Here is a 15,075-nt window from a genome sequence, read left to right as displayed (position 1 = left end):
TCTTGCACAGAGCAGGTCCACATCCAAGAAAGGAGCAGAAGCAGGAGTCCTGCCCACTCCACTGAGACTTTCATTGTGACCAGTCTCAGGCCAAAATCACTCCAGGCGACTAGGGAGCTGAGAGGGGCTGGTGAAGCCTTGAGAGGTTTTATACTTGACGTCGTATCCAGATGCAGGCACTTAACCCAATTCCAAGAGGAGAGGAAGCCTGTCACCTAGTGGCAGCTCCAGCCCCTTTCGTCTAGTCCCTGGTCAATGGGGATCTTCTCTAGGCTCTTTAAAGTGCTGGAAGAGATGTCATTTTTGGTACTCCCCGGGGTGTCATAAAAACTCTTCCTTTACAAATGATGCACTCAATCATCCACTGTTTGAGCCATTTCCCCTAAAGTTTATGGTTCGTTTTGTACAGATTTTCGTGTGATGCTACAGGGAGTGCGCTAATAACTGCAGAGCTCATCTGATGTTATCAACCTGGGAAGGTGAAGCCCACAACTGGTACCTTTTACAAAACCCAATCTAGACAGAGCCTCATATTCATTGATTCCGACGCATCTCTCATTCTAAAGCAAGGGCAGTAGAGCTTCTCATTGATCTTCTGCAGAATTTTGGAAAGCGCTGCTTCTTATTCTTGATTACAAGCTGCAGTGGAATGGACTCTAACTCGTAACTCATGAGTCTGAGCAGAACTCTCCTCAGTTGGCATTTCAATGGTTACATTTTCTTCCAACAAGCCTCAGGGTGGATTTGAGCCTCTCTGAACTGGATACGAACCAAATATCTGAATCTGAAGTGCTTGCACCCAAGGACTTTAAATAATCACCAGTGAGAGTTGTGTACGCCTTCCAGAGTCACAGAATTCAGTTCCAAGGAACTGAAATGTCACGTTTGGCCTTGCCTTCATTCTTGTCTTATTGGCATTTGAAATAAGGATGGCACCTTTTAGAAAATGAACTGATAGTCAATTCAGTGCATGTGGTGCTTTCCAAAGCGGTAGTTAATTACTCACTCCGGGTGCTTCTGCTGCTCTTCTAGTATATAAAGCTGCCCTCCATCAGCCTCTGTTTCCTGAGTGGGGTTTGCCGTCAAATCTAGCCAGATGAAGATTTTCCTGGGCCTCAGGTGGCTGTTTCTCCTCCTCTCGTTGAGGTGGACTTGTGATGGGGACTGGACAGGTATGATATATGACTCAGAACACTTTCTTACGGAGTGCACGTTTCATGTGGCTTTGGATTTTCATCATTTTGATCTGGTTGAATTCTACGAATAACTAAGGGAAATTATGGGGAAAATCTCTTTTACATGCTTGATCTTGAGCTGTCATGTTTCTCGTGAAGACTAGCTCAGAGACTAGAGAATGCTCCCTAATTTGGGATCTTTCTTCTTTTTCCAACTCTCTTGCCCCCTTCCAGACTTCTTAACTCACGGAGGATCAAACATTTGACGTATATCAAATACTTTTATCTAAGATGTGTGGGGTGGCCTGAAAAGCAGAGAAGGTGTCCGTTGGAGGAGTTAGGGTGTCAGGGCATGTCCTCTATTGTATGTAATACTGGAAGGAAGGCTTATTTAAGGCGCAACTGCCCATTACCTTGCTCGTTTTAGACTTGTATCTGAGTTTGTGTCTTCTGTGGAGCGGGGATCAACTCTCCTGGTTTACCTGGACACTCCCCTGTCTCATCTCTGCAAGTCTCCATCCCTAACAAACCTTGCCTAGCCTGACATGCTGAAGATTTTCTCTCGAGACCTCATGCTTAAATTGTTATGCCAATTAAAATGTAAGTTTGCATGTAGTTGTAAGAAATCATGCAGGGAGCACAAGTGTACTCTTTACTTAGTTTCCCCCAGTGAAACATCTTGCATAAGTGTACAGCACAGGATGACATAATCTATTCTAGATGCTAGATTTTGCCAGCATTGTCACTTGCAAATATTTCTTCTCAGTCTGCAGATCCTTAATTCATTAATTTACAGGGTCTTTCACAGATAAAAGCTTTAAATTTCGATGAAGACTAACAGCAGTTTTTCCTTTTATGCATTGTTTTTAGTTTGGAGACTAAGAATTCCTGGTGTAGCCCACTGCATGCTGAAAGATTTCCCCTATGTAATTTTCTTTTCTTTTAAAAATTATTTTATTTTTTAAATCATTTTATTAGGGGCTCATACAACTCTTATCACAATCCACACATACATCAATTGTGGAAAGCACATCTTTACATTCATTGCCCTCATCATGCTCAAAACATTTGCTTGCCACTTAAGCTCCTGGCATCAGGTCCTCATTTTTACCTATGTAATTTTCTAAGACATTTGTCTGAAAGTATATTATCCATTTGGAGTTAATATTTATATAAGGTTTGAAGTTTAGAGAAGTTATTTTTTCCCTACATCTATGCATATAGTTTATTTTTAAAGGAAATATATACATATACATGTTTTAGAAGCAGTTCTTAAAACCCGATATCCCTGCTACCATAGAGATTCCCAAGATAGAATTTTTGTTTTAATACATTTGTTTAATACAATTTTGTTTTAATAATGATTCCTTTTCCTTTTAATATTGTGCCAAGTATTAAATAATATTCTCATTCTTTTTTCAGACTAACCATTTTCTCTTTCCTTTTTTAGACTAATCATTTGCAAAATCGGTCTGTGTAGCTCTTTCCTTTTCTTCTTTAGCTCAGTCTAATGCTTGAGCCTGTCCTTTTTTAAGAAAAGATCATTTTATTGGGGGCTCATCTATTGCCAGTTGTGTTCAGCATATTTGTCCATATGTTGCCATCATTATTTTCTAGAGAAGTAAATTTTTTTACTTATGGATATCCAATTGTTTCAACACCTCTTAACGCGGGAATTACATGAAGCTTAACAAAGCAGTTCCACTTTCCTTTCAACCATTCATACACTTTGTGTTTCCCGCCATTCTTGGTAGTCTCCTCAGTGAGTCACCCCACTTCCTCCCTGTGCATCCTGTTCCCACCCCTCCCTCTTTCCCAAGCTTTCTGATTTTTCTACTTGACAAACAGTGCTCTTTTGGTCTCCAATGGTTTGATTGTCCTAAGACATACATACCTCCCTAATCTTATTGTTTCCTATACAGACTTATTATTTAAGTGAAAATTGAGCTCCAGGAATGAATTTATTTCCAGGCCAGAGGGTGACTAGGGGCCACAGTCTTGGGGTTTCCACTCATTTCTATTTGACCAGTAAGCCTGGTCTATTTTCTGATTTTGAGTTTTGCTCCATTCCCCCCTCTTCCCCCACTCACACATGGCCTACACATACTAGTTACATAAATACCTAAGTTGTTGTGGTGATTGCAAATAATATTTTATTTTGTATTTTGGTTTCTTTTTGGTTTCTACCAGAGGTGAGTGAGCTTAAGAGACTTCAGGTTTATATAGTTTCCATTGGCTACTGTCTTCTTTCTTTGTAATGTTTTAAAATTTTTATTGTATTTTAAAATCATTTTATTAGGGGCTTATACAACTCTTTTAGTTTTTTAAAAAAACATTTTATTAGGGGCTTATACAACTCTTATCACAATCCATACATATACATACATCAATTGTATAAAGCACATCTGTACATTCTTTGCCCTAATTGTTTTCAAAGCATTTACTCTCCACTTAAGCCCTTTGCATCAGGTCCTCTTTATTTCCCCCCCTCCCTCCCTGCTTCCCCCTCCCTCATGAGCCCTTAGTAATTTATAGATTGCTATTTTGTCATATCTTGCCCTATCCAGAGTCTCCGTTCACCCCTTCTCTGTTGTCTGTCTCCCAGGGAGGAGGTCACATGTAGATCATTGTAATCGGTTCCCCCTTTCCAAACCCACTCACCCTCCACTCTCCCAGTATCGCCCCTCACACCCCTGGACCTGAAGGTATCATCCACCCTGGATTCCCTGTGCCTCCAGCTCCCATATGCACCAGTGTACAACCTCTGCTCTATCCAGTCTTGCAAGGTAGAATTCGGATCATGGTAGTTGGGGGGAGGAAGCATCCAGGATCTGGGGGAAAGCTGTGTTCTTCATCGGTACTACATCACACCCTGACTGACTCATCTCCTCCCCTAAACCCTTCTGTGAGGGGATCTCCAGGCTACTGTCTTTTCAATATCTCCAGAGTTCTTAGGCTATTTCTAGTCTCCCAAGAGCAGCTTGGGAGGCTTTTTATGTGAGTGGGATTTAGGTAAATGACTACCTCATCCCTTTCCCTCAATCCCTAGTCCCAGAACTTGTAGGTTGTTCTAATTTTTTTCTGCTAGAATGTAGCCTAGGCTGCAGATTCTATCAGAAAACTAGTCCCTTTCTCAGATAAAAACGTTGCTATCAGATATTCTACGTCAGATGGGAAAAGTTAAAACACCATGAAGCCCATGTAGCTGTTTCTAACTCACAATGGCCCTATTCAGGGTTTCTGAGACTATCAATCTTTATGGGAGCACACAGTGTCATCTTTTTCTCATGGAGTGGTTGATGGGTTAGAACTACCAACCTTGTGGCTAAGAGCTGAATACCTGTCCCACAGTGCTACTAGGGCTCCTCATAAAGACTATAACCCCTCCAATGCTATAAATAGTTGATTACAGTATTTTGATAGGGTTTAGATTTCTGCACATCTTCCTTGCCTCATACCATGAGTCTATGGGTACATCAATGAAACAAAGTTATAAGGAACTTCTGTGGACGAGGGGGACTGAATATACTCCATAGTTCTCAGTGTCAAGGCTATAAGATTATATATATATCTCATATAAGATTATATGATATACATATACATATATATTGAACCCATATGTAAAAAGAAAACTTTGAAGAATTGGATCATAAGATTTTTTGTATTGATTTTAAAAAGTATATGGATTTTTTGAAGTGGATCTTCAAAGGATGAGTGTACCTGGGTGTTTCCAGGGCCGAAGGCTATAGTAACGGAGACTGTCATTGTGGTTGTGTTGCTTCATCGCGGTAACTAGCGCTGCTGGAATCCTGTGAGCTGAGGGATGGGATAGCACATGGTTGAATTGCTTCTTTTTTCTCTCTTTCAGCTCTTCAAATGCAATGCACCAAATTTTGGCTTTATGTTAGGATCAAGCCCACACTATTCTACAAGATTTACATGCTTCAAAATGAAGTGTTTTTGGGAGATGACTGTCCTGTAACTACTTATAAGCCAAGTGGTTACTATGAGTTTTTCTACCACCCTTCTAAGTGTAACATCAAAAGTATGGTAAGATGAATGACTTTTTAAGTTAAAAACTGAGTGTTTTATGGTATCTTCAACAAGCCCACAAGTCAGAACTCATTAAATTTCTCTCCTCCCCCCAGTGGCTTTTTGCAAAGAACTACTCCTATATTCATTATTTGGTCTCCACGTCTCCTCCACCGCTCCCCTCCCATATCCCCCAAAGTTATAGCTTAATTATTGTTTCCACACATTTGTCCTTTCTGTGTTTCCTAAATTGGGAAACATATCAAAAAGAAAAAAAAACGGAATGAAAAACAGTATAGATTTACATTGAGGGAGATGGAGGGAGGGGAGGAGGGAGGAAGAGAGAGGAGGAAATGAAGAAGAGAGATGGAGGGAGGGAAGGAGGGAGGAAGAGAGAGAAGAAGGAGAAGGAGAAGGAGAGGAATAAAGCACAGGAGGAGAAGGGGAAAGAAAAATAAAAACACCACCAGTACTATGCCAGAGAATGAATCAAGAGGGGGAGCAAATGCCCGGGTATCATATTATACCTTAGTGCCCAGGTATCATATTATACCGTAGTTCTGTCCCCCATAATCATGTTTACAGTAATCTGTCTGATAACAAGGCTATATGAGTCCCTCAACTCTAGTCAGAAGGGATCTATCAGAGGTTTGATCCATATAGGTAATCTGTAGATGGAATTTTGACTTACTACCGTCCTCTATTAAAACTAAAACCAAACTCACTGCTATCGAGTCAATGCTGAATTATAGTGACCGCCTGTGAGTTTCCAAGACAGTTACTGTTTATGGGAGCAGAAAGCCCACTCTTTCTCACTTGGAATCGATAGTGTTTCGAACTGCCAGTCATGTGGATTGCAGCCCAAAGCAGAAACACTAAACCACCAGCGCTCACCCTTGTACAAAGTAGGTGTTCAAAATGTAGGCTCGGACACTTTTCCTTCCATTGTATTTGGATTTTGTTATTTGCCACCTTTGGATTCTGTTTATTTTTGAGCATCCTTTCCTGAGGTAAGGTTGCTTATCCCCATTTACTAGCAGAAGTCAAATGCCTCTTCTGAATTCTGGATGCTCTTCTACCGTGATCTTGACTTGATTTCCCCGTAAGGTTCCCTTCTTATTCCTGTGGTGTTTCTGTTGATTCGATGTGATCTCTCCTCACTGTTGTATGGTTTTAAGTGGATGGTCTTCTCCCTTTACCCAGTTCTTGAAGGTGTGACCCTTGCTGATGGGAGGTCTCCTCTTCCAAGGTGGTTCTTAGGATGTGCAAATAAGGGGGGTGATGTATAGCTCATGGACTGTAGGCAGGTTCTCTACTCCTTTAGGAATTTGTCTTTAAGGTTTATTCATTGTTTTTCCTTATAATAGTGGGCTTATGTGGTGTTTGTCCGTTTGTGAATGACTAACTTCACCCAGCATAATGGATTCCGTCCTTCTATGAAATGCAGTGTGTCATGCTTTCATCACTGTTGTTTAGGGATGCGTAGTATTCCGTTGTGTGTATGTACCATGATTTCTTTGTCTATTCTTCTTAGTCTATTGGGCACGTAGGCTGTTTCCCGTTTCTTGGCATTGTGAACTGTGCTGCAGTACTTGTTTTTTCTTCCTTGGGGGCATATCCACAATGGCGGCATTCCTGGATCATATGGGGTTTCCTTTCCTAGTTGTTTTAGGCAGCAGCCTGTCACTTTCTGTTGTGCTTTTCATCTGTTTACATGTCCACCAACAGTGTATATGAGTGCCATTCCCTCCACATCTCCAGCATTTGTTGTTTTCTGTTTTTCCTTTTGAATGAGGCTATCATTGTAGGTATAAGGTATCTCATGGTAAGAACTCATTAAGTTTCTACTTGTAGTATGACTTGATAGATTTCTGGACATGTCCTCTTCAGGAGAGAGGATGTGAAGAAAAGATGTTGAATATTTTTTCTTATAGGGAAATAAGAATTTATAATTTTAACATTTACTTTTATTTTTAAAAATTATTTTATTGCGTCTCATACAACTCGTATCACCATCCATCCATCCATCCATCCATCCATCCATCCATCCATCCATCCATCCATCCATCCATCCATCCATTGTGTCAAGCACATTTGTACATTTGTTGCCCACATCATTCTCAAAACATTTGCTTTCTGCTTGAGCCCTTGTTATCAGTTCCTCAGTTTTCCTCCTCCCTTCCTGCTTTCCCTCCCTCATGAACCCTTGATAATTTATAAATTATTATGAATAAAGCTCCACTTGTGATGCAGCTGGAGCTCTAGTGTTGTTGGTTACTATTGGGCTGCTTACTGCAAAGTCAGCATGTTGAACCACCCAGCTGCTCTTCCAGAGGGAGCTGAGGCGTCTGTGACTGTAAAGAGTCTGGCTTGGGAACCCGCAGGGTAGTTCTAGCCTAACTTTCAGAGTCACCGTGACTTGGAACTGACTTCATGGTGGGGATTTGAGTGATGGAACAGACTGGGGAGTTGACAGTCCTGAAAGGAGACATTGTTTGCCATACATCATTAGTTTCTCAAACCGTCTCACAAACTTCTTATACATTATAATCCACAAAGTCTGGCCAATTGTAACAAACATAGTAAAGCTTTTCAAAGGGAATGTTTAACATTCTATCAGCCCCAAAGTCCTTTCACCAGGTATTTTCATATGCCTTATAAGGTATATTCAAAGGTCAATTATGTACACCACTATTGAAAGTATAATGGAGATTTTATTTTGATTTGAAAAAGTAGTTAATGGTATTTTGTTGCAACAGAACTTATGACTTTGTTCACTATTACAAATAAAAAGCTCAGAGAAAAACAGAACTTTATTCCAGTATATATGGATGTTATGGATTGGGGTCTAGGGAAAGCAAATGTAGAGATACAATTTGGCTTGCGCCACCCCGCCTGACTCCCATGGGACCACTGGGTAGGTTTGCAATGCCAGCCCTTAGGTGAACAGCCAAGTTCTTAAACATTTGTGCTGCCAGGGATCTTTGGACTTTTCTATCCAAGACATACAAGACATTTATTAATAGCCCTTGGCAGTAATACTTGCAAAAAGAAAGAGAAAGAAGAGTGAGCAAAGGAGATGCTGGCCTGTGACGCAAACCCAAAGATGGTTTTGGCTGACGCTGCAGGGAGCTGTACATTCTCATCTGGATCAGCCATTCGACGTGGGCCGCCCCAGTCCAGGGGTGTGAACTTGGGCACACAGCTACCTGTAGCTGAGATGATCCCCATGAGCTGGGCGCTGGGGTAATTTCTTGAAGGAAGATGTGGATGGTGTATTATTATGGTGTCCATCATAGCAAATATTAGGGGAAAACCTTAATCTTCAACATGGAATGTGGGAGGACAAAGCAGGAGAGATATCCACATATGACTGACACTGCCAGCCATATATTACTGAAACTCTCAGTGGGGGTTGGCAATTGGTAAATTCCATTTTATTTGTGCTTGTGTATTTCCCCAGGGATGTGAAAAAGAACATGATGTATCTGAAAGAATAGACATATTGAAAATTGTATAATCTGTATGAGTACCTTGATTAGTCTTATCCTCCTATGAGATCAATGCCCGTGGCCCTCTATTGAGATCCTTCATTGTGTATGTGGCTGAATGTCCTAGGAGAACCTGTGATTGCTCTCTCAAGTCTTTTATCTAAACTCCTTTCCCTTTGAAGACAGCAACTCATCCTGTGAGACGTTTACCATATGCTGATAAGCAACCAGAATGCTCTTTGGAACGGAGGATGGAAAGACGTGATCGCTTGTATTCTGGATCTAGTATTAGGATGGACCTGTCGCTGGAGAAGGGCAGCATGCCTGGTTGGAGGGTCAGTGACCAAGAGTCAGAGCTTCAGCAAGGCGATGTTTTGTTCTGTTGGGTGTAGGGCTGTCTGAGGCAGAACCAATTTGACAGCACCTAAGTACCACTCTGGTGGCGTAGTGGTTATGTGTTGGGCTGGGATCTTTAAGGTGGCCAGTTTGAAACCACCAGCAACTCCTTGGGAGAAAGACTGGGATTTCTGTTCCTGTAAACAGTTACAGTCTCAGAGACCCACAGGGGTCACTGTGAGTCAGCAATGACCCGGTGGCAGTGAGTTTGGGTGTTTTGTTTGTTTGCTTTAACTGCTACCACCACCACCAAACAACATACTGAAAGCGTCATAGTCTTGCTCATTACCATACTTACTTTAAAGATATTTTTTTAAAAATTAGAAATGAGGAAGCAGGTTTAGTTGTTGGAACAAATGTCCCAAGGATCCATAATGAGTAGAGGCAGCTCTCAGAACTCTGTGCAGGTTTATATGTTCTCAAAGCGTGGATTATCTCTGTTATGTACACATGTATTTCCCACAATGCGTCCTAAAGAAACACTTTCTTGAATATGGTTCACAGAACCCATGTTGCTATTTTTTTTTACACAGTGACTTTTAGATGATCTATTTTATTAGAGTAGACTGATCACACATGGTCCAAGAAAACTCAAAGAGCAAACCAATATAACCAGATGTTAAAGACTGGTCTTCAAACATCATAGCCAATGATGCCTCGTTTGCCTATGATCTCGCCAATATAAAACCACATCCACACTTCAGTGGCCACCAAACCATTCGGCAGAGCTTCCTTAACTGTGAGCTGCTTGAAGCGCCCAGTCCTAGCACTCTCGACTACTTTCTTCAGGCTCTGGATCCCTGCAGGGACCTCCGCACGGGTCGGAGGAACCAGCTCCACCCGGGCATAGTGCCAAAATGTGGCCAGTCGAGGCTTCGAGTAAGTCACAGCAGCGTTCACCAGCCCCGGGGCCTTCTCCACCAAGTTACGGACAAACTGGGCCATGGTTCGAGGAGAGAAAGCCCGTGGCCCGAAACAGCCAGTTGAATGTCGACCCATGTTGCTATTTTAAACCATCTCTGCACTTTGAAAATGGCCCAGCTTCCGGCGAGCAGATAGGCTTGTAAGAATTTGGCTAGTTCTAGAGCATGGAGTATCTGAGACGGGCCACGCTTTTGCGGTGGTCATGAGGTAGGATGCTCGTTGCAAGGCTAGCAGGACAGTACAAAACCACCGACTGCCCTGGGTAGAAAGATGGGGCTTCCTATGCTGGCAAAGAGTTAGTCTTCGAAACACGCAGTGGTGGTTCTTCCCTGCCCTGCAGGATTGCGAAGGGTCAGGCTTGACTCGATGGCATTGAGTTTGGTTTCAGAGTTGTGGAATGTCTACAAATTCCAAATCAAACGCTTTTAAGTTTCCTGAGAGACTTGAGACAAACATTTGCTTAAAAGCTGTTTGCCTCCTCAGGCTCTTGGAAGGACTCTTCTGCTAAAAACTAAGATCAAGTACATATCAACAACCTCCGAACAGAAAGTGGAGATGCCTGTGACGTGTGTTTCCCGAAAGTGAGTATAGTATGCCATACTCCTGTTGTAGCTCCCAGGTTCATAACGACCTCCTAGGTAAATCCAAACCTGAAAGGCTGGATACCAGACCCAGGAGTGGGCTGTATGTGAGTGCCTGAGGCGGGGCGGGGGAGGGGGGGAGGGAACCTAATGAAACCACAAATCTCTCCATCCGTTGACCTGAGTTCTTCAACGACATCAGCTGTCCTTAGAATAGAAGAAGAATGTGGTTGCTGTTACTTCCATGAAGTGGATTTCAGTTCATGGTGACCTCATGTGTCCGAGGAGGGTTGAGCGTCTTTCAAAGCAGACTGCCAAGGCCTTTCTTCTAAAGCAAGAACCTCGGTGGCATAGTGGGTTATGCATTGAGCTGCTAGCTGCAAGGTCAGCAGTTTAAAACCACCAGTTGATCCACAGGGAAAAGATGAGGCTTTCTACTCCCATAAAACGTTACAGTCTTGGAAAACCACTAGAGCAGCTCTACCCTGCCCTCTAGAATCTCCACGGATCAGAATTGACTGGATGGCAGGGAGCTGGCTTTTCTCAGTCTTCTAAAGTGCCTCTGGTGGGGTTCATATTGCCAACCTTTTGGCTAGTAATTGAGTTCTTAACTATTTTTGCCTCCCAGGGAGTTGGCATGCTAAAAAGTGGGATGATAATTCATTTTTTTGTGACACATGTCAGGGGCACCTGATAGTTCTTAGCCAGCTAAATCACATTAGGTTCTTTTTTTTAAAAGCAAAACCCCACATTCAAGATTTGTAAAAGAAGTTAGAACAAGGGCCAGTGGAGCATCCACCCAGTAGGTAGTCAACATGCTGTGAGTGAAAGAACATACTGGGGCAGGGTTCTCAGGTTGAGCTAGGATCTCTTTTTGTACCCTACTTGTTTATCCTTTGGAGAAAGCCTAAGAGATTTAGATCGATAAAAAATTTCAAGTCATTACAATTCTACTGTTCTTCACAAGGATTTTCTTTGGGGAATTTTTTCCACTAGGTATATATATGTATATAATTTTTTTTGGTTAAAAACTTGAACTGGAAAACTGTTTCACCACAGTGGTTACAGGAGAAGAACACCATATAGTGTTCTTCCTGCAGGTGATGGTGGAGGTGGTGATAGTGGTAATAAGAAAACCAAATCCATTACTATCAAGTCAATTCTGACTCATCACAACCCTAAAGAGAAGAGTAGAACAGCCTCCTTGGTGTTCTGAACTTTAAAATTTTTATGGACTCAGAAAGTCTCATCTATCTCCTGTGGAACAACTGGTGGGTTTGAACCATTGACCTAATGGTTAGCAGCTCAATGCTTAATCCACTAGGGCTCTGATAGTGATAATAGCAGCTAACATATCACTCACTCATTGTACTCCTGTACTGTCCCAAGCACTTTATTTGTATAAATACACAGCCTTATGACAATGCAATAAAGTAGATATTGTTATGCCAATTTTACAAATGTATAAATTTAGGCACAGAAACTAAATTACTTGCTCAAGATAATGTAAGGGTAGATGGTAGAATTACAAAGATATTTTCAATGTTTGGGTTCAACTCATGCTCCTTAGCACTATCAATACTGTCTTTGATGTTATTTTTTAAGAATAAAAAGTCAAGAGAGCTACTGTAACAGGAACTTGACCTTTCAGTTCAACATGTCAACAGTAGGGTCTGAATAGATTTATATTTTCTTTTTATCTTTTCAGTTATAATCGCCTTGTACCTGATTCAGAAGAGTATTACCTCAACAGTTTAACGAATGAACATGTCCCAAGTATTGGCAGCTCAGGAGCTACAGCGGTTGCTTTCGCAGCGGGGTCACAGTAAGGACACTCGGAATTGCATGTCAAGTTTTGCCAGGCACTCGCTAGATACGAGCAAAGACAATCTGGCAACGAAGCATCATGTATTTGTACTAAGGGCAGTGTGCCCAAAGAGCTTCCAGATTCATACATTCCTGAGTTTGGTGATGAGATTGCTGATCATTGTGGTGTCATTCATTTAATTTTGACTGGTAAAAATCCCATATAATTAGTGCTGTCCCTCTTGGACCTCATATGAAATTCCCAGATTAAGGCTAAGGAGAACCACCAACACATTCAAGATACACAGACTTTTGCATCCTAAGAAACAATGAGCAGCAAGACGAGACCTACAAAATAGTGGATTAGAAATGCTCGTGAAACGAGGTTGGAAGTGTCATAGAGGGTGGCGACAGTGTCTTCTAGGACCCAGTGCTAACAAGGCTGTAAGGTTCTGGATCCTTAAGTCACCGATCAAGGTGTAGAATGAAAGATCCCAATGTATGTTAACCTTTGGATATTAATAGAACTAGGTTTTAAAGAGAGTAGAGTAGGATATACCCAGCTAACTTCCTAGATTACAGGGGCAAAAATAACATATATATATATATATATATATATATATATATTTCACTTCAATCAATGTATACCTAAAGATATCATTTCCAAGACAGAAAAATTCCTTCTCTGTGAAAATCTTTTCCCTTCCAGCTTATGACTTGTTACCCACACACATACTACCTTGTTATGAAAAATGTACTTTTATAGGCAAATGACTAAAATTTACATTGAGACTGATTTTTGCCTCTTTCTTCAATATTAGGTGTAATTTGACTGGTGGATTACCTTCTTCATCCAATGTTGGATCTCTTTGTTGAGAGAAGAAATTGGGCTTTCCACACCTGTGTTCACAGGCAATTTAGACTCTCTGAGAGGAGGTCTGCTTGGGACTGATGACGGTGTGGCATTTGGTACAAATCTATGAAACGAGCAAATTTGAAGTAGAATGATAGCTTGTTTTCCTGTACAGTGAAATCTACAAAAGCTGGAAAACCCCAAATCTGCCTAGTTTTCCTGGGCCCTGCCAGATTTTTGCCTTACACAACATTGGGCTTTTGCAGGTTTTATGGAACTTATTATTTTTTTTTCAAAAAGTGACTGTCCTGTTTTTAAGACCAGGGACCCTTACATACGAATAAAGTGTTTTATTATGAGTTGTGTGTTCTGTTATGCAACCATCTCTAATTATTGAAAGACTGATGTGTATGTCATTAAAATGTTTACTGTTCACTATAACGAGGCATTTAAGGGTAAAATTACTAACTCTGCTCCCTGGGTGATTCATGCCCCTCAGTGAAGGTTTAATCATAGTCGTACCTAGTAATAATGAATACATGTTCACGTATGCCATCGGCACGCCTTCACTGAGTTTATATTTTAGTTGGAGGAGACAAAGAATAACCAAAACAGAAATGCATTTAAAGTATTAGGAAAACGAGAAAGCCGTCTTTGCTGGGTTTTCTCGCCCCTACATGAACTCCCTAACCAGAACTTTGGGCTAGAACACTCCTGATCATGAAGACTAGGAACTGAACTTCCCTCTGCTCCCGTTTCTTCTTCTTTCTTCCCAGGAAAGCTCCTTCCTGTTCTGCGCACACAGCCTGCTTCCTGCTTACCGGTATGTGTCACATAAGCCCCGGGCAACCCAATCTCTGCATCTGTTCTCATCAGGGAGGAGATAGGCTGGTTAGAGTCCCTCTTTTGTAGCAGCAGAGGGGTACGTGCAGCCTATTACCTTTCTGTCAACTACTAAGGGGGATGTCTCAAGGACTTACGAGGGATTGATACCTACCAACGAAGCTGATACTGCTCTGTCTTTATGTGAATAAAGCATTGTCCCAAAAAATGCCTATGTACAGATTTTATCTTGATATATAAATCAGGGACCCTAACTGATGGCATAAATACTCTATGAAACAAAGCTGAAAAGCACAAACAGAAGAATATAAACTAGACAACTGGGACTGCTGAAAAAATGAAACTGGTGCATCCAAAGACGTCTCCGAAAGATGAATGTGATCGCCGACAACCTCCACATGCATATGAGCTGACTAAAGAGCTACGACTGGGAGAGAGCCACATTTCTTCAAAGAAAAGTGATAAAACGGGTAGAATAAATTGTTAAACAATCTTAATAGCACATGCAAGTTGTGGCAGAAAGGGGGAACCGATTGCAAGGATCTAAATATAACCCCCTCCCTGGGGGACGGACAACAGAATAAAGGTGAAAGGAGACGTCGGACAGTGTAAGATATGACAAAATAATTTAGACATTATCAAGGGTTCATGAGGGAGGGGCAGCAGGGAGGCGAAAAATGAGCTGAGACCAAGGGCTCAAGTGGAAAACAAATGTTTTGAGAATGATGAGGACAACAAATGTACGAATGTGCTTGACACGATGGATGGATGGATTGTGTTGAGTTGTATGAGCCCCCAATAAAATGATTAAAAAAATAGCACATGCAAGTAAATCTTTTGCTGAAGATAATTCAAAACTGTCTGTAGCAGTATATTGCCAGGGAGCTGTCAGAAGTAGAAGAGGCTACGCTGATGTCAGATCACTTGGCTGGAAGCAGATACCACCAGAAGATGTCTACTTGCGTTTCATTGGC

At 41.5% G+C, this 15,075-nt stretch overlaps 1 protein-coding gene and 1 pseudogene across 1 annotated transcript; one reads left to right on the top strand and one right to left on the bottom strand.

Annotated features, from left to right (window-relative positions):
* Positions 1-1,096: 1,096 nt before the first annotated feature.
* OOSP1 (oocyte secreted protein 1) lies at positions 1,097-14,112 on the top strand. Its single transcript, XM_075547571.1, has 5 exons — positions 1,097-1,172; positions 5,044-5,225; positions 10,502-10,599; positions 12,308-12,424; positions 13,227-14,112. Exons 1-5 carry the CDS (start codon positions 1,097-1,099, stop codon positions 13,279-13,281), a joined length of 528 nt encoding a protein of 175 aa, XP_075403686.1. The 3' UTR covers positions 13,282-14,112.
* On the bottom strand, positions 9,628-10,065 carry LOC142446279 (ATP synthase F(0) complex subunit g, mitochondrial pseudogene; annotated as a pseudogene).
* Positions 14,113-15,075: the final 963 nt, after the last annotated feature.

Source organism: Tenrec ecaudatus, chromosome 4 (assembly GCF_050624435.1).
Source record: "Tenrec ecaudatus isolate mTenEca1 chromosome 4, mTenEca1.hap1, whole genome shotgun sequence".
NCBI classification, from domain to species: domain Eukaryota; kingdom Metazoa; phylum Chordata; class Mammalia; order Afrosoricida; family Tenrecidae; genus Tenrec; species Tenrec ecaudatus.
Note: the sequence above shows the minus strand (reverse complement) of the source record. Positions and strands in the feature narration are given on the sequence as shown.

Excerpts from the sequence above, each read along its gene's own strand:
- OOSP1 (XM_075547571.1), top strand. The coding sequence starts at position 1,097 with ATGAAGATTTTCCTGGGCCTCAGGTGGCTGTTTCTCCTCCTCTCGTTG. Across the intron at positions 1,173-5,043 it reads TTGTGATGGGGACTGGACAG|CTCTTCAAATGCAATGCACC; the intron begins GTATGATATATG and ends TCTCTCTTTCAG. Across the intron at positions 10,600-12,307 it reads GTGACGTGTGTTTCCCGAAA|TTATAATCGCCTTGTACCTG; the intron begins GTGAGTATAGTA and ends TTATCTTTTCAG.